The 22585-nt window shown below is 39.9% G+C and overlaps 1 protein-coding gene and 1 non-coding gene across 5 annotated transcripts in view; both read left to right on the top strand.

Moving 5' to 3' along the window:
* Nucleotides 1–7174: 7174 nt before the first annotated feature.
* On the top strand, nucleotides 7175–7278 carry LOC119470167. Its single transcript, XR_005199040.1, has one exon. It is a non-coding gene; the product is annotated as a small nucleolar RNA U13 (small nucleolar RNA).
* Nucleotides 7279–8951: 1673 nt separating this feature from the next.
* MXD1 (MAX dimerization protein 1) overlaps nucleotides 8952–22585 on the top strand; it is a 28604-nt gene continuing 14970 nt past the window's right edge. For 3 of the 4 annotated variants that reach the window (XR_001823054.1, XM_037736153.1, XM_017522049.2), the window contains exons 1-3: nucleotides 9480–10016; nucleotides 10198–10297; nucleotides 15492–15521. Coding sequence is in view for 3 of the 4 variants with exons in the window: in XM_037736153.1 (XP_037592081.1) it covers nucleotides 9659–10016; nucleotides 10198–10297; nucleotides 15492–15521 (488 nt within the window). In the remaining variant the exon portion in view is untranslated. The other variant, XM_017522047.1, reaches the window with a different exon arrangement.

Genomic DNA, 22585 nt, shown 5'->3' with positions numbered 1-22585 from the left:
TTGAGATGATACAAAGGGTATCTAGTGATGCATTAATTGTATATCCTTTCAGAGATATTCCACATATACGTAATCATATATATATCTTTAAAGATAGAAGCAAACTCTACATACTGTTCTGCACCTAGTCTTTGTTCACGTACATCTTAAACATCTTAGGATGGTTTCTTACCGGTACCTGTAAAATTATCTCTAGGTTTTTAATTTTTTTTTTTTTCCTTTTTCTTTTTGACACAGAGTCTCTATCACCCAGGCTGGAGGGCAGTGGCACAATCTCAGCTTACTGCAACCTCCCTCTCCTGGGCTCAAGCAATTCTCTTGCCTCAGCCTCCTGCGTAGCTGGAATTAACAGGCATACACAACCATGCCTGGCTAATTTTTTTATTTTTGGTACAGACGGGGTTTCACCATGTTGGCCAGGCTCGTCTCAAACTCCTGACCTCAGGTGATCCACCCGCCTCAGCTGCCCAAAGTGCTGGGATTACAGGCATGAGCCACCACACCTGGCCTTATTGCTAGATTTTTTTTTTTTTTTTTTTTTTTTTGAGAAGGAGTTTCGCTCTTGTTACCCAGGCTGGAGTGCAATGGCACCATCTCGGCTCACCGCAACCTCCGCCTCCTGGGTTCAAGCAATTCTCCTGCCTCAGCCTCCCGAGTAGCTGGGACTACAGGCGTGCACCACCATGCCCAGCTAATTTTTGTATTTTTAGTAGAGACGGGGTTTCACCATGTTGACCAGGATGGTCTCGATCTCTTGACCTCGTGATCCACCCGCCTCGGCCTCCCAAAGTGCTGGGATTACAGGCTTGAGCCACCGCGCCCGGCCTATTGCTAGATTTTTAAGGGCTGCTTTATAGTCCATTGTAGGGTGGACCATAATTTAATCCCCTGTTGATGGACATTCAAGTAATTTCTAAGTTATTTCTAATCTTTTGCTACTTGAAACAATTCTGTAATTGTTATCCCTGGATGTACATGATTTTACAAATCTTTAGCTAGGTTTTAAAATCCTTATCATCTGAAGTTTGACCATCTATTGTAGTTCTTTAAAAGCTTCCCGGGCAAGTTAGTCCCTGTAAAGAAAATAATGATAATAACTGCACTGCATGCTACAGGGTGCAGAGCACCTTGATTCACTTAATCCTAATGAGATAAGTAGAGGAGGTACTATTGTCTCCCATTTCCCAGATGAGAAAGCTAATGCTATTTAGCATAAAGGCAGAAACTCTTGATGTTTATACTGCCCACTGCCTTCAGTGTTTAAATAATGAATTATGTTGTACAACTTTGAAGTACCCATTGCACAATTGTCACCACCGCAAGCATTTGGATTATTTTGCTTGGACTTTTTGCCAACTAAGCAAAATAGTTTTCCTTGCCTCTACCCACCAAAACACTGTATATCTGCAAATAATCCATGACAAGGACTGTTTCTGTTTTTGTGTATACCTAAGAAAAGCAGACCTAATTGTTATTTTAATAGTGAAACTGAATCTTCTAGGATAAAATAACATACCCCAAACTAGATTATTACCTTATCTTTTTATTGGTGTTGTGTTGCTAGAGATTTGACTTGAAATCCTTAAAGCAACAAATATTGCAGATAAATAATCTGAGAGAATCTGGTAGGTCAACAGATCTGCTGTCTGTGAGCAAACTGAAGAAATAGAAGAAGAGGAAATCTTTGAAAATAGAGAAAACATACCTTTGATCCCAAAAATCTTGGTTTGAAGGAACTTTTATTCATTAGATCATCTAATTCTGGAAGAATAACCAAAGTGCAGCATCCTTGTGTTCTTCCTTTAATGGGCTCACCCTCATAGGTGATGTAAATTGTGCCAAGTTTTCTAAGTGTCTAAATGTTAACTGCTCCAGGGCTCAGCCCTTGGACTCTCCAGTCTCTCCTTTGGTGAATTGTCCATTTGTGTGACTTCAAACACCTTCTGCCATGGCTCTCAAATTTATACTTCCAGTCAGATCATTTTACTGAATTACAGTCATGTATATGCAACTAGATTATTAGGCACCTCAAATTTAAGATTAACTGAACTGAACTCTGCTCAGTCTTCTTTGAGGCTTTCCCATCACAGTAAATGGCCCTCCATTCACTCCTTTGCTCAGACTATGGTCCTTGAGGTCATCTTTGACTTTTTATTTGATGCCTTACCTCTGATTCATTAGCAAATTCTTTTGGCTTTAACCTCAGAGTACGTTTTGAATTTGACCACTTTTCACCACCTGTGCTAACCTAAGCCATCTCTCTTGCCTGGACTACTGCAGTAGCCTCCTAAGAAGTCTCTCCTTTCACTCTTGCTGCTGTTTATTCTCCACAAGTATCAGAAATAAACCTTTTAAAATGTGCATCGAGGCTGGGTGTAGTGGCTCATGCCTGTTATCCCAGATCTTTGTGAGACTGAGGCCAGCGGATCACTCGAGGTCAGGAGTTTGAGACCAGTCTGGCCAATGTGATGAAACCTGGTCTCTACTAAAAATTCAAAAATTAGTTTGGCGTGGTGGCATGCACCTGTAATCCCAGCTACTCAAGAAGCTGAGGCAGGAGAATTGCTTGAACTCAGAAGGCAGGGGCTGCAGTGAGCCTAGATCTCACCACTGCCTTCCAGGCTGGGCAGCAGAGTGAGATTTTTGTCTCTTAATTAATTAACTAAATGTGTATCTAATCATACTGCTCCTGGCTTCAGTGATTTTTTTTTAATCATTTAGAATAAAGTTCAGTCCTCAGTATGGTCTACAGGGCCTCCACATGACCTAGACCTTGGCTTTCTACAGCCTCACTCCCTTGCTCACTGCACTGAGCTACACTGGCTGGCCTCCTTGCTGTTCTTTCAAAACAGGCATGTGTCTACTCCCAGAGTCTTCTTACTTGATCTTTCTTCCTTCTGGAGTGTTCCTCCACCTCCCTGATTTGCACGAGTAGCTTCTTTACATTGTTCAGCTCGCTGCCCAAACTAAGGTCATTCCTGACCACCCTATCCAAAATAGCAAACTTTCTTCCTTGTCTATCCCTGTTTACTCTTTAAAAAAAATTTTTTAAGTTGAGATAAAATTTATATACCATAAAATTTACCCTTCTAAAGTGTAAAATTCAGTGGTTTTTAGTATATTTAGAGTTATGCATCCATCATTCGTAATTCCAGAATGTTTTCATAACCCCAGAAAGAAACTCCATATCCATTAATAATCACTCTTCAATCACCCCACCCCTAGAAACCACTAATGTACTTCCTGTCTCTATAGATGTACCTATTCTGAACATTTCATATAAATGGAATCATATAATATGTAGCCTTTTGTGTCTGGCTTCTTTCATTTAGCATCATGTTTTCAAAGTTCTTCTGTGTTGTAGCATCTGTCAGTACACCATCATTCTTTTTTGACTCCAAATATTCCATTCTATAGTTACACCACATTTCTGTTTATAATTCATCAGTTGATGACCATTTGAGTTGTTTTCACTTCTTTACTATTAGAAATAATGGTGCCACAGCCGGGCGTGGTGGCTCACGCCTATAATCCTAGCACTTTGGGAGGCTGAGGTGGGTGGATCACTTCAGGTCAGGAATTCAAGACCAGCCTGGCCAACATGGTGAAACCTCGTCTCTAACTAAAAATACAAAAATTAGCTGGACATAGTGGCGTGTGCCTATAATCCCAGCTAGTTGGAAGGCTGAGGCTGGAGAATCACTTGAACTCAGGCGGCATAGATTGCAGTGAGCAGAGATCACACCACTGCACTCCAGCCTGGGCGACAGAGTGAGACTCCATCTCAAAAGAAGTAATAATGCCACGACATTTGTATACAAGTTTTGTATGAACATGTTTTCAGTTCTCTTGGGAGTATGCTTATGAGTAGAATTGCTAGGTTACATGGAAACTATGTTTAACTTAAAGCACTGTCAAGCTGTCATTCAAAGCAGCTGCACTTTTACAGTCCTGTCCACAATATGTGAGAGTTCCAGTTTCTCCTTGTGGCTCTCCAAACTCTCCTTTACTTGTCTTCACCACATTTTTCACTGCCTGACATACTCTATATTCATTTATTATTGTCTGGTTCTTCCATTAGACAGTGAGCTCAGAGAAGTGGGGCATCTGTCTGGTTAGCTGCTGTAGCCCCAGTACCACACAGTGGCTGGCACAGAGTACAATGCTCAATAAATGTCTTGAATTCGTGAATATAGTTCTGTAACCTTTTTTCACTAACCGAGTCCCTTGATTTTCATTTTACATCTGATTACCTTTAGTTACCCAGGTATTGTACGTTGTATTTAACTTGCATTCAAAAAACAATCTCAGTTCTTCCTTCTTGTAAAGTAAGAAAATCTTATTTATGATGTATGCAAGTTTACTTACCTTGCCTCAACAGAAGAAAGGTTAACTATTACATTTTTTTCTTTTAGGAAATATCATTTGTGGCAAGCGTCTTTCTTGTAAAAATCTTAAAACATTATTACAAAGCTAAACACCTTTTGAACAGTACTCAGAATGTTATTGCCCTTCTTACTGCTAATCCTTTGCTTTGTATTTTTTTGTCCATGCCTGTATGTATGTAACAGAGTAGGAAATCGGGAAAATATAGTTTGGGCCTTTAAAAAGAAAATGCTGTAAGGATCATTTTGCAACTTATTTACTCAATGCTGTGCTTTGGGGATCTTTTCTTGCCTGTATATGTAAATCTACCTTTTTAAAAACTACTGCAGTGGCCAGGCACAGTGGCTCATGCCCGTAACCCAGCACTTTGGGAGGCCAAGGCAGATGAATCACCTGAGGTCAGGAGTTAAAGAGCAGCCTAGCCAACGTGGTCAAACCCCATCTCTACCAAAAAAAAAATAGAAAATTTAGCTGGGTATGGTGGCGAGCGCCTGTAATCCCAGCTACTTGGGAGGCTAAAGCAGGAGAATCGCTTGAACCCGGGAGGTGGATGTTGCGTCAAGCCAAGATTGCACCATTGCACTCCAGCCTGGGCAACAAGAGTGAAACTCCGTCTCAAAAAACAAAACAAAAGAAAATAAACCCCGCTGTACAGTGTTTTGTGTAATATACATACGACAGTTTAGCCATTGCCTTTTTTTGTTTCTTTTTTTTTTTTTAACCACTCCATTCTGTGGCTGGAGTGCAGTGGTATGATCACGGCTCACTGGAGCCTCAACTTCCTGGACTCAAACAGTTCTCCTGCCTCAGCCTTCCAAGTAGCTGGGACTGTAGGCGACACCACAACACTCAGCTAATTTATTTTTTGAGTAGAGATGAGGTCTCACTGTGTTGCCCAGTCTGGTCTCAAACTCCTGAGCTCAAGCAGCCCTCCCATCTCAGCCTCCCAAAGTGCTGATATTACAGGCGTGAGCCATGGCCCCAGGCCATTTTCTAAACCAGAGATTTGTAGAGCGACTAATTTTTGCAAAGCAGCATTTTTAAAGCTTTCTAAAATTCAATATGATGTTAGATATCATATTAGTGTGTCTAAAGTAGCCACAAATAGATGATACTATTGAGGCAGAAACTTGAAATACTGATTTATATACTTCAAGGAACAAAATTCTTTAAAACCTTACAAGACAAAATTTATTTTAATGTCATGGTAGGAGGTATCAAACTCAGTTATAAATGGGGGGTTTTAACTCCCATAGTGATAGAACCTTTTAGGCACTTAAGGATTATAATAAGGCAACAGTTGTCTTCCATGTCACTCTGAGGTGCTCTCTAAAGTGACATCTCTGGCAGAACTCCATAGTGTGTGATGAGCCTGCTGCTTGCTTAGCATTGGCATTTACCTCTTAATATACTGTCCTATTTGCTGGGTGTGGTGGCCCACACCTGTAATCCTAGCACTTTGGGAGGCCGAGGTGCGTGAATCACAAGGTCAGCAGATCAAGACCAGCCTGGCTAACACGGTGAAACCTCATCTCTACCTAAAAATAAAAAAAATTAGCTGGGTATGGTGGCACGTGCCTGTAGTCTCAGCTACTTGGGAGGCTGAGGCAGGAGAATCACTTGAACCGGGAGACCAAGGTTGCAGTGGGTGAGATTGCACCACTGCACTCCAGCCTGGGTGACGGAGTGAGAGTCCGTCTAAAAACATATATATATATATATATATATATATATATATATTTTTTTTTTTTTTTTTTTTTTTTTTTTTTTTTTTTTTCCCCTGTCCTTTGGCCATCTGGAGTACAAGCTCCCCAGAGGAGACTAGGCAGAGGTTTACTTGGCAGTAAGATTATCTGACAAGTCTAATATTTTATGTCTTTGTAATTTCCCATTTTCAAGTATATATCTCAATTAGTTTATCTTGATATATGCTCAAATATATAAGCCATTGTCATCCATGTGTATGCTATTACATACAGCTTTTTATTTTAAGTCCTGGTCATAAAACTTGGGTTAAAACAGTCTAGAATTCCCTGCTTCTATTTTTGGAGCTGTGCCTCTTTTCAATGCTTATTTCATGCCTTTGAGGCACTAGATATTGAAAGTGACCACTTCTTCATTCTTAGGATTTTCAGTTCTTTCTTCAAAATTTATACTTTCAGGTTTTCCTAATTAACTGGTCATCCCATACATTTGTGTAAAATAATTTCTAGGAACACTCCAAATCTCAAAACCTTTGTTTTAGACTTACTACTTCATTTCCAGTAGATGGCACCAAATACCCTTTGAAGTGCTTCATTATACTAATTCCTAGTTGGTGTTGCTGGCTAGTTGGTAATTTCATCCACTGCCAAAGAACGAACATGGTCCAGTCTTTAGTCTGATTCTCTAATTTTTACATAATGTAGTATTTTTGTTTGTAGCGTAAGCTAGACTTGTTGACGTTTAAATTATTTGCTGTTTCTGGCTCAGAATTCAACCCTTTCCCCCCCTTTTAAGACAAAAATAAGTGAATTTTGATCAGGGTGATTGTAGAGGAAGGGTCATGATATTGAAGTTGAACTTGGTTAAAATAAAGAGTTGAGAGTAAGATAATAAAGAGATGTGCTAAATATTTGTAATAAAATCAAAGAAAATATATACAAAATCCAAAATGTTAGGATAATGAAATCAAAGTATTTTTAGTATTATCAGTTTGGGTACTTTAGTAGAATTGCACTTGTTTATGATTTTCACGTTTGTTTTACAAATAACATGCAAGTTAAAAATACTCTCTAAAAACTATTAGATCCTTTTGTAGTGCGTAAACGTGGTAATTAGGTGTTCACATTGTATGTGTGGGATGTGCCTCCCAAACAGCTTGTGAAAAAAAAAAAACTTATATTTCTACCTTTATTTTCAACTTTGTATTGTGCTTTGAAAACCTTTACCTTCAGTATGCATATTTCATTAGTATTTTTGTAAATAATCAGTTTTTAGATCCAATTAGCCACTGAAACCAGAATATGCCTATTTATCAGGCATCATTAATTACCTTTATTCTGTTTACTCTGAGTTGATTTAATTTTAGTGGGTTTGTGAACCATTAAAAAATACATGTTTAATTTTCCCACTATAATTACATTCAGTACTTGAGTTTTGAGTCAAGTGTTTTGTGACTCAGTCTGGAAATCTGTTTAAACTACCTTGTCTTTATGCAACTATCAACAGGAGGATTGGTAATTTGGGCTCCAGATGAGACAGATCTAGATTCAGTTTCATGTCTGCAACTGAATGCATGACAAGGAAAATCATTTAGCCTCCCTGGGCCTCAGTTTCCTCACGTGTAAAATGTAATTAACACAACCTACCTCATGGGATTATATTGAAGATTAGAGATAATGTAGGTATGATACCTACACATAGTAAGCTATTATATATGGGCGACAATAATAAACTTTTTAAAAAAGAAATATGTTCATGCTTTACTCATTTGTATTTTGGGGACTCAACCTACCAAGAGCTTTATTTCTGCTTTTAAAATTGGAGATGTCCGTTAGTACGTTGGCATTGTAGCTTGGTTTGCCAGATAGCTTTCATCTCGAAAATTTTGATAGGTTTAGGGAACGATCTTTAAACTTCTTAGTTCTGTATACATAACATTCTATTAAGCATTTATATTGGTATCACCCCCACGCGGAAACACACCATTTGCAGCTGTCTTAGAGTATTCTTTTGAATGCTTTCATCTGGAATTAAAAGGGAGGGGAAAACCGTAAAAGATATTTAAGTCAAAGACTCTTAGGGTTCAGTGCCATTCTGTAGGTTCAGGAAGTCTCTGAGCTTTAAAAACTCGCGTGAAAGTAATTAATTATTCCATCACTTCCCGGGGTGGGGCGGAAAAGGCGCCTGAGGTCAATGCTGTACAGCAGCCCGATTCCACCTTTCTTGAGGGCAGAAAAAACGCCAGGCGGCGGGCGTTTAACATCGGCCAGGCTTTTCTTCTCAAGTCCCGCAGCAGCCACGTGGCGCCCGCCGGAGCTCCTGGCTCACGGACCACTAGCTTGGACCGCTCTTCAGGAGGATTCGCGGCTGGGCCCTTGCCACCAGGAGTTCCGCAAAGCCCGGAACCTCCAGGGCCGCGGCCACCAGACCCCGGGCTCCGGCCCCGAACCCCAGCGGGGCAGAGCGCCCCGGCGACACGAAGTGCCTGCCTTCCATTCGAGGGACGCCTGGCAGGTCCCCGGAAGTTTTCCCCGGGGAGAGGTCTTGGCAACAGGTCCGAGGCGGGGCCGGGTGGAGCAGAGCTCCGCGGCGGCCGGTGAATCGGCGCCGCCCAGCGCCTGGCCGGCCCTCCCAGCCAATGCCAGACCTGGTGAGGAGCAGCCAGGCCGCTGACCATCAGCCACTTAGGGCTCGCCTGGCGTGGAGAAAGGTGACATCATCGTAGCTGGGAGGTTTCCGAAAGCTTCACCAATGGGAGACAGGCGAGGTGCTTGCCTTCTACAGCTCTTGACCAATACTAACAAAGCAAAGGGTTGTTGGTATAGAACCAATGGGAAACAAGGAAGGAGCACGAGGCGGAGTTGCGAATCCTGTCACCAATTGGAAAGAGGGGGTGGAGCCCGGGCCTTGTCAAGTATGGCCAACCAGCGAGAGGAGCGGACTTTGGGGGGGTGGAGCCATGAAGCCCTCCCCCAATCGCACAAGTGCAGGGGCGGGGCATTTTTTGGGGGACCCAATGAGGAACGCGGCCGAAGCTGGCCTGTCAAGAGAAGGGGCTGGGGGCGGGGGGATGGTGAGTCGGGGATAAACACTCCGCGGCGGTGGCGGCTGCTGTTCTGCTCCGGGTTCTGTCACAGTGTCGGCGGTGCTCAGCTCACTGGCCCCCTCCCTCTCTTGTCGAGCGTGGTTGCCAGAGAGGCTCCCTCAGCCCTGTTCCGTGGGGTCCACAGCCCGGTCCACAGCGGTCCGGCGGCGGCAGCGAGCCCGTGGGCAGTGGAGGTTGGTCCCGTGGCTCCGGCCCCGGTGCAGAATGGCGGCGGCGGTTCGGATGAACATCCAGATGCTGCTGGAGGCGGCCGACTATCTGGAGCGGCGGGAGAGAGGTGCACGGGGACGGGGAGGGGTCTACCCGAACCGGGGCCGAGGGTCCTGGGGGACCGGCCTCAGGTCCGGGCGCCCAGCCGCTCCGGGGGGTGGTTGGAGGCGCGGAGACCACGAGCGCTCCCAACCCCTCAGGCTCTCCCCACGCGCGGTCCGAAGGGAGGCCGCCGCTGCCCCAAAGCAATGAATGAGGTGGAGAAGGGACTGCCGCCCGCCGGGGTCCCGAACGCCGCCTCTTCCCCAGCCCCTCACGAGTGGGTGGCCGGGGCCCCTCCGCCAGCCTCCCTGGTTTACCTCACCCGGGCTGGTCCCGGCCGGCCCCCAGGTGGGCCCGGCGCCCCAGTCTCCCGGGCAGAGGAGCAGCGCCTCCCAGTCACAGGCTCGCGGTGCTTGTCCCGCACCTTCGCCTGAGGCTAGTCCCACTCAACCCGCACCAACCTGCTGGACGTTGCCAGTGGCAAACCCAGGCTGCGTGAGCTTAGCCACTACTGTGTCTCTCAACAATGAGCAGCTGGAATCCTCCTTACACCTGCTCCGAACTGAGGGTATTCACACAATGTTTTTTGTTTTTTTTTTTAATCATTGTTCTCAGAATTCCACCTTACTCCATTTAATTATTTCCACAATATTCTTTTAAAGATAAATAAAGGAAAAAGGAAATACTGTAGAGAGGAGAGTATTAAATATTCTGGGCCCATTCATTAACTGGATCCTCCGGTTTTCTAGAAGCTGAACATGGTTATGCCTCCATGTTACCATACAATAACAAGGACAGAGATGCCTTAAAACGGAGGAACAAATCCAAGAAGAATAACAGCAGTAGCAGGTAATTTGGTAAATATTTCTCTCTTTTAGATTGTGTTATAGGTGACACAAACTGCTGAATGTAAGTTGCCTGTTGTGATTATAACCCTATAAAATTACATTGTGGCAGTCATGATTCAGTAATATACACATGGACTTAAGCCATTGCAGGAAGCTGTTTCTGTTTGTTGAGGGAACTGAAAAGAAAAATAGAAATGTTTTACATTTCTTTATGAACTTTATTCAAAATTTAATTTCACTTTTCTTCCCTTTTGGAACAAAACACTGGAAGCTTCAAGTGAGATTAGCAATGGTGACAATATTTTGCCTTTAGAAGTTGCAGATTCAGGGCAAGTTTTTCTATAAGTCAAAATGCTGGACATTATCCATTTTTTTACTTTTCATAGTGATTATTTTATAAACATATTAAAGTGCCTGACTTGGCACAAGTGCTAGGATCTCATATTTGACATTTAAATTAAATACAGTGGTTTGTTTGATACTCTAATTTGTCACCTCTATTTGTAATGGCAAAGAGGAATGATTGAGGTTAAAACCTACCTCTTTAGTGATAGAAGAATATATAATACCAAAATATTAATATGCTACAACCTTTTCATGTTAGCCTTATAGATTGTCTTATACTATAGTTCTTAAAAGCTGTATATCTCACTGGATATTTGGTTAATGGTCAGTTAAATCACATATTAAAGTCCTATGCATAGTTTCTGGTACATATAAATAGTCTGTCAATGTTACTGCCCCTTTCCCCCCTTCTTTGCCCTTAAAATATTGTTGGCTAGGAAATTTGTTTTATTAGATTTCTTCAACTATACTTTTCCTGCCAGTAAATTAAAAGCATTGACATTTGCATCACTGGTTTAGAATACTTATCCCTCCCTCACCCTAATGAATAACTCCTTGCAAGTAACTATTTGGATAGCTTCTGTGGCTTAATACAGACCACTAAAAGCCAGGAATTTCCCGCTGAAACTTAAAAATCACTTGTTCTCGCTGCCTCTTCTGTACTTGGTTCACCTCATTAGTATCACTAGTGGAACCACAGGATGTGAGCGGCATTACTTGTGCCATGCCCTTGAATAAGAATGGCACATGAAGGATGAACCTGGTAATTACCTGGTGGGTTTTGCTTGTCCTTCCATCTTAGCGTTACCTGAAGGTGGTAGCCATAGTTTTGTGCATGGATACTGAGGCACTTTAAGAAGGATGTTAATACTGACTTGTAATATGCAATAGTATAAAAACAAGCTGTGTTGCATTTTGTTAAAGTTTTTTTTATTTATTTTGTTTGGAATAATTTTGAGGCCTTTCAGTTAATTTTTCTAGAAAAGCATAGTCTATTTTTGCTTTTATTGTCTACTAATGATTTGAGAGGAATCGTCTATGTTACTTATTGAGGCTTAATACCTTAACACTTTATTTTTTCCTGAGTTTCACAGGAAGGTTCTAGGGGATAATCAGTAGTGGGGATAAGAAAATGAGATGTTGAAGAGAAGTGGCTTGGTTCCAAAAGGTGATTAGGAAAGAAAAATAATAATAGTTAAGAATCTCAAGCCAAGAAATGGATTCTTTCTAGTATCTTCTCTTTAATAATCAGTACAACACCAAAAAATGACTACAAATCCTTCTGTTAATGGGTTGGTTTGCTTTCCATGGTTAGAGACGGGGGTTATCACAGTTGTCCATATACTTGACTGATAATGAGTTAGTGTAATATATTTAGTGGTGTAAGGATTTCTGAGAGACCGTGATGAAACCTAGAGGTAGCACCAGACAAACATGTGAATCAACAGCAGGTAGTTTTATTTCAATGTGATCATTTCCTTCATGACCCATTTGGAATGGCTCCTTTTCTGAGGAACACGCAGTCCTAACAGAGAAAGCGGCTTGACCTCGTGGTTTGAATGAGCTTTATATCCTCGGCCATGTATGGTCAGAATTTTGAACTGAGGTAAAGGATAGGGAGAGATTACTGCTGGTTTACATAACCCTTGGATAACAGTTTATTCTTGTTCATACAGGTTGAAATGCTGTGCTTTTTGCTCATAGAGTCTGGGGGAATACTTTTCCTTGGACAATAAAAGATAAGATTTAGCCACATAGGAAACTTCTTAGGAACTGAAAATGCAGATCTTATTCACGTTTCTCTAGTTACTTATTAAAACAACAAAAACAAAAATGAAATTGTGAATATCAATTGTTTTTGAAATTATCCATAGAACTACTGGAATATGGGAAGATGGAATTTTCTTTCCTACTAATTTTTGAAGTCAGTTACTAATTGTTTATAATTGAAATCCAGAACTTTTAAAAAGTATGTTTTGTTAAATTAGTAAAGCAAGCTTTGGCACTCATGTGAAAGAGGAAGTTCAGGACTTGCCACCCAGTTGTTTTATAAGACAGTGGCTAGAGTGAGCTGATATGAGGAGTCCTTTTGAACCCAAGGATTATTCCTGTTTATCTCAAATATGCCATAATTTGGCTTAGTTTTTTTCTTTTTTAAATGTATTTTTAAATGGTGAAATTTGACTTTTATCAGTGATTCCAGAGTTATCCGTTCTCTTCCATAATCACATGGAAAATAGTTTTGACACAAGGTATCAATGTGTTCTTAAAATGCTTTAATTAAAAACATAAATGTTTACCCATCAATGGAGGTGACCGGCAGTCTCTGAACTGATCATTTTTGAATGGGCTGCTTTTTATTAATAATTCAGTTTCAGTAAACCAAATACACTTCAGTAATGCTCAAATCATTAGGTATAAGTACCCCTTTAAAAAGCACCATGTGTTTAACACTCTTAATCAAATAAAATCTGTAGTTTTAAAAATTTTGTTCTGATTTTGTAAGGAGTTGTGCTTCCTATGGAATTTGTTTAAAAGTTTATTTTGGGGATTCAGAATTTTACATAAGTATATAACTCTATTAGTTTATCTATGTCTTTTCAAAGAATCCAGGAATATTTTGTAAGAATTTCCTGTGTGCTGTTTTTTTCTACTGTCTTCTCAACCTATTACTTTCCTTTCCTCCACCTATTAGGGATGGTCTTTGTCTACAGGTAAACGGGAATCTCAACCAGCAGTTGGCATATACTTTCATCCATTTTATTTATTTATTTATTTATTTATTTATTTTTCGAGACAGAGTCTTGCTCTGTCTCCTAGGCTAGAGTGCAGTGGCACCATCTCGGCTCACCTACAAGGTCTACCTCTCCCGGGTTCAAGTGATTCTCCTGCCTCAGCCTCCTGAGTAGCTGGGATTACAGGCACACATGACCACACCCAGCTAATTTTTGGACTTTTAGTAAAGACAGGGTTTTGCCACGTTGGCCAGGCTGGTCTCAAACTCCTGACCTCTAGTGATCTACCTGCCTAAGCCTCCCAAAGTGCTGGGATTACAGGCGTGAGCTACTGTGCCCATCTACTTTCATCCACTAAAAAAAATCTGTCAGGCTTTGAACCTATTAGTCCCGGTTAAAACTAAAATGCCACGTGCTTTAGAGCCCAAGGTTTGCAGTACAGGCCAGATTCTTGTTAACTATAGCACAACATGACTGGAGAATGCTGAGGGATAACCAAGTGAATCAATGTAAAAATTTTATTTCTCTTTAGTTGAGATGGGATCTTATTGTGTTGCCCACACTGGTGTTCAACTCCTGAGTTCAAGCAATTCTCCTGCCTCAGCCTCCCAAAGTGCTGGGATTACAGGCATGAGTCACCGTGCCTGGCCTGAAATTTTGAAGTTAACCAGTTTTGAATTGATTTGAATACATGAGGTCCATGTATTGTTTATCTAGAAAACAAATATTCCAAACTTAAAAATACTGTCATTATTTTCTCATTTGTTTTCTCTTCATGAATAAAAATTGATCCCCAAGGTCCTTGTGGAAGAGAAGTTTTAATGCTAGGTTGGAAATTTCTCATTTCAAGGCAACCTCCTCACTTCCTTTGCCACCCCCCAACACTCACTGTCCTTATCCCCATTCTCTGATGAGTGAACTTGGTGGTGGTGCCCCTGATGTACATGAGTGGCTGAGCACTCTTGAAGTGGTATTCCTCCATGATTGCTGTGAGAGTTTATCTCCTAGGCCCAGTAAGGTGCTGAGTGTGGCCCCACAGAATTCATGAGGTGAACCAGGGAGTAAACTCCTGAGCTGGTTAAATTCTAGAGAATTTTTCATAAGAAAGGTTAAGATTCAGCTCCTTTATAATGCTGGTAGGTTATTCCAAGTTTATAACTAGTTAGGAAGGGGTTGTGTGAGGAGGACACTAAAGGGACCACATTGACGTCTTATGACTTTGTGAAAACTTGTCCGTAAAGTCTTAGACCAGACCTTCTCTTTAAGGTCAGTCATAAATACACTAATAATATGGTTTCATATCCATCACACCTTTCATCCAAGGCTCTCTAACCAGTTTTACAGTTGTTACCTCATTGATCCATACTTGTTCAGTAAATAATTGGTAATTATTTTTATTCCCATTTTATAGGCAGGTTAACCAGTGACAGGATGGTAAAGAATTTTATTTATTCCACAGTATCAGCCTGTGGCACAGCCGGACTTCACATTTCCCTAACTTCTGCTTTAACCAACCTATCATCTTTATGTTGAGCTGAGCTTTGGAAACCCCTTCCTAAAATCATTTGGTAGCTATTTAACGGTAGCATCTTGTACATGATAGTTACTCCAGGGAGTCAGAAGATTGGGGAGGGTTTTGTTTTTTTTTTTTTAACTATGTAAAACAGTATAGTCAAGCAACTTTACACAAAATTTTGGTGTATGCTACCCCAAGGGAAAACTGCAGGGATTGGGTACGGGTGCTACCTCCACTGTTCTACCCTTAGTCTAAAGAAAGCTTTGTGGTATTACATAATGCAAATTCATATTGCATTGTGGCAGCTGTTTTTGTATAAATAGACCCCTTTTATTTTTTGCCTTAAAATGGATGATTTTTCCACTAGAAAATGCATGCATCTTGGTTCGTCGCTTTACCTTGAACTCTATTTTAGGTATTTACATTTATCTAACTCTTCAAATGGACTACTTTTTTTAGTAGAGTCTAGTGAAATTTTTCCCTTTCTGCATCTCTCCTACCAACTTCGGAGAGAAAGAAGTTAAAATAATTGTATTGGTATTGAAGTAGTTCTTTAAGATAAGAATATCTTATTCTTCTCTTATTGTTTCCTCTTTCAGATCAACTCACAATGAAATGGAGAAGAATAGGTGAGTTGGGAATTTGGGAATTTGGGAGGTGGAATGCAGGGAGTTTTGTTGCATTCCGTATTCATTAAGTTCAGACTTGGTTGCTCTTTTTGCCTCTTCCCACTAGTAGCATCTGATTTCAGAATTTACCAAGGGCACTTGAAGCAGCATTACTTAGATAGATGTGGAGCTTGCCAGTTAAAAGACCTCACCCCTAACCCTAACGCTCACCCCCACCAGGCCACTCCTGGAAGGAGGCCTTTGAATGACTGTTCCACAGACCAAAGCATTTTAAGTCAGAGGTAATGTTTCCATAAATAGTGTTTTTAAAAATTACATGCTACTGAATATAATTGGCAGTGTTATATTAAATCACATATACACAGATATATATGTATATCCACAAACGTAATACACGTGTGTATGTATTAACACATATGTTTTAACATGTGTATGTATGTGTATTTGCAGTTTACTTGTGAATGAAGAGTCTCAAAATTCAGGCAAATGTATGCATGGCAGAAATTGTGGAGTTGGTGCCTTACTAGAGGAGGCCTGCCACCCTCACTGGGCTCCATCTTGCCACAAGCCTGAGTGGAATCTCTCTCACCTGGATTGCCTTTTGGGCTTAATTTTCCAAATCAAGTTGCCCCTCCTTCATTGAGGCAGCTGAGTGGTTCTCAAATCTGGTTGCACATTAGAATCACTTGTAAAGTTTTTTGTGTATTTTTAAACATATTATTATATTAAACACATTATACACACATGCTTGTATATTTTTCTGGTGGGGGTAGAGAACAAAGGTTTATTTCTGCTGATTCTATAAAATAACTTTTTATTATAGAAAATTTCAAATCTGGCCAGGCACGGTGGCCCACACCTGTAATCCCAGCAGTTTGGGAGGCTGAGGTGGTGGATCACCTGAGGTCAGGAGTTCAAGACCAACATGATGAAACCCTGTTTCAACTAAAAATACAAAAAGTAGCTGGGTATGGTGGCATGCGCCTGTAATCCCAGCTACTTAGGAGGCTGAGGCAGGAGAATTTCTTGAGCCTGAGAGGTGGAGGTTGCAGTGAGCCGAGATCCCACCACTACACTGGTCTGAGCAACAGAGTGAGACCCCATCTCAAAAAAAAAAAAAGAAAAGAAAATTTCAAATCTATAAAAGTAGGGTGACTAATGTAATCAACTCCTATGTATCCATTACCCGTCTTCAGTAATTATCAACATTTTGCCAATCTTCTATAAGCAAAACCACCTCTCCTGATAGAGTATTTTAAAGCAAATTTTCTTGTTTTTCTAGTAAACACCAAAAAAAAAAAAAAAAAAAACACCCAAAATGACGACAACAACAAACCACTTGCTTTTACAATATTGAAAAAAAATTGACAACTTTTTGTGGTGCTTTTAAAATAAACAAACAAATAAAATAATGCTCTGATCTTACCCTTAGCAATTCTGATTTAATTGGTTTGGGTTGAGGCTCTGCACTAGTATGTTTCAAAAGCTCCCCAGGTAATGCTCATGTGCAGCATGGCAGAGAACCATTGAACTAGCCTCATTCTGGTCTCTGAGCTCCCATCAATTTGAAATGTGGGCTACCCATCCAAATTGAGTGCTTTCTCAGTGCCCTGCATGAACAAGAAAATGATGTGTAATGATGGCACTGTAAATACATGTGGTTATTTCCTGCAAACCTTCTTTGAAAAAGGAGGCTGACTCTGAAAGTCAGGATCTGAATATTTATGTTTCTTCAGTGAAAGGGCAGACCAAACCCTTGCCAGGTAGAATCTTGGGAGAGGGCGGTTAGCTTTACTCCACTATGGAATTTCGTGTGTGTGTGTGTGTGTGTGTGTGTGTGTGTGTGTGATGGTAAGTGTGCCTCACTGCTTATATGCTTCTACTCATCCCTTCTTCTTCCCTTTTAAGTGTTCTGTGATTGTGACCAACCATGTTTTAAGTTGAAGCTTCCTTTATGCTTTAGGTATTTACATATAATGAAATAGAAGCTCAAAAGTATCTCTTCCTAAGGTAGAAAGGTAGTCAGCTGTGGCTTCTCTTTCTCATCTTTAGATTTTCTCTTTAGATTCTCTCCCTTCTTCCTGCTTATGCAGTGACATGGGTAAACCAGGACTATTTCTGCTGAAAAATCTCCTAGTTCTTCCCACCTCTAATATTTTACTTTGGTATATATTTTTATTATTATTAAAATTTGATCCCTTCACATAAAGACTTATTAAAGCTTTGTAACTTTTGCCTCTGCAGGAATGCCACAGAATGCCAATTGTAGTATTTATTTTAGCTCCTCAGGGATGTTTATTTTCTGTCTATGGTGGCCTCAGAATTTGTGCATGTTACTGGATATTAAATGCCTTCATACAGTGGTATTGAATCAGCAAAGTCCCCATCACAGAGAAATGCGCAGTTTTTCCATTGGGAAAGATTCAGAGAAACTTTCAGTTAATATACTAAGTGCCAAGATTGAGGTGTGCACAAGAGGCCGGAGGTAAAAATTCTAGAAAACTGGACGTGAAGTCAGCACTAGGCAAGCTGACTGTAATTGAGCTTGCTTCCATATGACCAGAAAATTTTTGCTTATTGAAAGGTTAGTTACTTACTTTCCTTCTTTTCTTTTTTGGAATTTGGTCTTTTAAGGTCTTGATAATCTTTCTAGCTTAGAACATGTGAACAGAAGAGAAGGAAAATCAGGACTCAGTTTACTTACTTTAAGCAAGCATTGGTTGCTGCAGTTCAGGGGAGGTTAAAGTTGTTGGGCCCTTCTCTCTTAGTGTGGATGCTTAAGAACGTCAGAGTTTTGAGGTCAGTTGAACAGCTGCTTTTGTCCTTTCCCTGGTTTTAGTAGCTGAGTCCTATAATAGAATACCACTCTGGTGAATGCTAATACACTTTAGCCATTTTTTACCTTATTGCATAAAAAGATTATCATGGCTTTCATTGCTTCTCGGCCTTTTGGCTAAAATCAAGTGTAAAAAGATTGCCATGGCTCTCAAAAAAGAAAAAAAAAGAAGAAGAAAAGAAGAAAAGGCAAATTAGGAGAAGAACTTCTAGCAATGGGATTTTTCCTTTTCTTGATATTGAAGAATTGATTATACTTGGGTTCGTTTTCTTGAATCAAAACCTTTTCTATGGCACTTTAGAGATGCTAAATAATTAGTGTTACTCTATGTTATTGGAACGTCACTGTAAGGATATTATACCCAACACCAGCACTTTGAAGTATCTTGGCAATGATGGGACAATAAAGGACTTCCTAGAATGGTGGTGGTAGTATTTTCTATTGAACAGAACAGGTGTTGAGCATCTAAGATGCCATGTAGTAGGTGCTGGCACTACAGAGCCAGCAAAGGCTAAACACTGCTGTGGAGGAGCGCAGATGAATATTACTCTACAGGGGCTTTGGCAGTCAGCACATGGCCTGTGTTTCTCTGCATTTTAACTAATTTTCTGGGTCTGATCTCCTAAGAAAACACCCTTGGGGGTTGTGTGTGTGTGTGTGTTTTCTTTTTTTAAACTAATCTTGCAGAAAATTTTGAGAAATATAGAAAATAATGCTAAAAATTTAAATTGTCCATAGTTCTAGAACTCCGAGAAAACCAATGGAACTTTGAAATATATCTTTCCAATTGTTCTGGAAAATAACTGAAAATATAGTTTTGCATAGAAAGTTAGAAAACTCAGAAAAGCACAAAGAATATAAAAATAACCTGTAATAGGCCTCTCAGAGGTCACACCTGTTAATATTTGTTCTATATCCATCTAGACTTTTGTGTATACTTTTTTTAACCAACATGGGATTGTATAGTAATAATTTGTAGCATCTTTTCCAGTTATAAATATTTTCCAATGTCATAAAAATCTCCTTTCCAGCATTACTTAATGCCCAGTATTATATCATATGGATATGTTAAACCTCATATAATCAATCCCCTAGTTTAGAGTCTTCCCAGAACGTAAAGAATGCTTTCTTAAACCACCTGTAGAAAAATCTTTATCCAACATCATAATTATTTCCTTAGGATAAATTTTTAGCCGTGGAATTGGTGGTGTACATTTTTAGGATTGCTGGATTTTCCACCAGGCAGGTTACAGGCAGCGTTTTCCCTGTACTTCACAAGTTGATGTTATAACTTAAAACCTTTATGAGTCTGATAAGTAAAAAATAAAAAACCACACAGGCAACTTGTTTTAATTTGTATTTCTTATACTCCTAGCATAGTTGAACAATTTTTATGTCTTTGACTCTGTATGTCTCTTTGTGTAAATTGTCTATTAAATAACCTTTGCCCAATTTTCTACTTTAGAATTTATCTTTTTTTAATTGTAAAAATTTTCATAATATAAAGGACATATATGAAAGATATTGACCCTTTTTCTATCACAGAACTGTCCAGTTTATCATTTCGCTTTACTGAATCAGTCTTCCCTCCCTGATTCAAGTTGCTACCTTTGGTATATCCTTAATTTTTGTTTATGTCTATGTCTACTTGTTCTTGCAGTCAATTGATCCATCTCTTCTTCCTATGCCAATATATATCCTTTCATTCTCCTTTTTTTATTTTTCCATGCTCTTAGCTATTTTCACCAGTTTTTTTCCTGAAAAATTTTTTAATCTATGAATTCCCCAACCTCTAAATTCTTTTAGAAGTTTAAAAATTGACATTACATAATTCCAATATAAACTGACCTTAAAAAGTTCATGCTTATATATTAGATCTTTTCACCCAGGATTTGGTGTGTGTCTTAATTTATTTAGATATCCCTTCTGTCTCTAAGCAAAGTTTTGTAGCAAAGTTTTCCACACAGGTCTTATACATGTCCTGTAAAAGGTATTCCTGGATTTATATATTTTTAGATTGCTGTTGGTTTCCCATTTTAGTTAACTGATTAATTATTGTGGAATATAAAAATAATTCGAATCTTTTGTTGTTATATACCCTTTACTGATGATAATTCTGCTATTTCTTTCTCTTAACTGAGAATACCTCCACTTTAAATGCCCTTCAATGAGCCCCTCTGCAAAGGGAGACTGAGCAAATACATGTAAGCTACAGCCAATAGTTCAGTAACCAGGGGGTAGAATGGACTCGTTTTTCAAAAGGTGACTCTGGCACCTCCTTTAATAGTAGACATCCATTTTTCTGGAATAGTGCATATGCAGGCCTTGCTGGAATTAGGTGCCTGATCTAGAGATACTACCTCTTCTGACCCTGTGACAGAAGATTTCTGTGGGGAAGACTCAGCAGCCCAGTCTAAGCTGTTATTTCCATTTGGTCAAACAGTATTTCAGTGGCATCTAGTCTGGCATGAGAAACCCATTGAGTCAGGTCTCTTCTGCAAGAATATTCTAATTGATTACAGGTCTCTATAGTTTGTTCCTTTTGAGCTTCAATTTTTCAAATAACCAAGCCCCTTATATTGGAAGGGCTGGGGCCTGACTTTTGCACTGGGCCTGAGTTGTGGTATGCATTGCATCACTCTTGTTTCTGAACTTTCTTGACCACATTCAGATTTCACTCTAAGATGTTGTAACAAGTCCATGTTTGTTGCAACATGGAGTAAGGTTATTATGAAGGAGGGACACAGTGATCAGTGTACAAATCCAGTCTATATTGATGATCTGGAGGAGAACTCACATTTGTATAAGAATTAATCTTTCTTGTACCATACCTCTTGAGTAGATGACACCCGTCTTTAGCAAGACTTGGAGGAGAGATACATGCTGGTCATTTGACCAATTTCCAGTCTCCTACCTGGAGGCCTGGGGCTACTCCCTGACTTTTTGTGATAGGCATTAATAGTCAAACAGTGGGAGAGAGCCAGCAAGTACTAATCATAATATGTATATTGTATTTGAAAATTAGGCTCTGAAAAGGAAGTATTAATGAGATGTACTTAAGGTATTTCATAATTTAATAAAAATCACTTCTTTATTAAAGTATGAAATACATAAGTATATCTCATTAATGTATATCTCCAAAATGTAGCCACCATAAATTGCTATTTATATATTATTCACTGAGTATATTACTATCTTTGTATTTTCTACAAAGATTTATCAGCACAATTGTGAGGAATCTTCAAAACCTTTTAGGGTTCCAATGAAGTTGGGAATAATGATGCATTTGGCAATTGTTTATAAAGGGGTCATTTTGGAAAAAGGAGGAAAGTATTTTTCCCCCCTCAAAGCATGACTTATAGTCTTCACCTGGATTTTTTTTTTCTTTTAATGCAGTAGGTCTTTGTTCTCAATGCAGAATCTTTTGTGATCCCTGACACTTGAAGGGATGAATTTTACAAGTCCCATTAGTAAGACTTGTTTCTTCTTACTCTGTACTACATACCCCTTTTCCTTACTGTACGGTTCATACATACCCATAGCTAAAATTATTTTTGTTCAACCTTCAATTATCTTATAGGATTTATGATGCTATTTAATTGGCTAAGTTTGTGCCCATACCAAGATAGGTGATAAAATGGTGAAGCCTCAGAGTTAAACAGGCTACCCTGCTTAGGGTGATCTCTTTGGAAAGGAAAAGAAGGTTATGATAAGCTATGAAAGCTTGGAAAGAAGTTAAGTCAGATGAGATGTTTGAGGGTGAGGGAAAAGGAAGAGCGTGTTTGGTAAGGGCAAAAGGGAGCCCATTCTGTAACTTTGGGCAGGAGCTGATATTTGTCAGGCTTTGAATGTAGCTCCTACAAATCATTCTGCAACAATTCATCTACATATTTGAGAACTCCAACTAAATTTTAATTACCTCAAAGGTAGGGACTTGATCTTACTCAATATGATATCCCAAGACTAGCTGGGTGTGGTGGCTCACACCTGTAATCCCAGCACTTTGGGAGGCCGAGGTAGGAGGATCACTTAAGCCAAGGAATTCAAGACCAGCCTGAGCAACACAGTGAGACCCGTCTGTACAAAAAAAAAGTTTTTTTAATTAGCTGGGCAGGCTGGTGTGTACCTGTAGTCACCGCTACTCAGGAGGCCGAGATGGGAGGATTGCTTGAGCCTGTGAGGTTGAGGCTACAGTGAGCTGTGATGGCACCACTGCACTCCAGCCTCG

The sequence above is a fragment of the Cebus imitator genome, unplaced genomic scaffold (assembly GCF_001604975.1).
Source record: "Cebus imitator isolate Cc_AM_T3 unplaced genomic scaffold, Cebus_imitator-1.0 Scaffold23, whole genome shotgun sequence".
Lineage (NCBI taxonomy): Eukaryota > Metazoa > Chordata > Mammalia > Primates > Cebidae > Cebus > Cebus imitator.
This window is presented reverse-complemented; position numbering and strand designations above follow the sequence as displayed.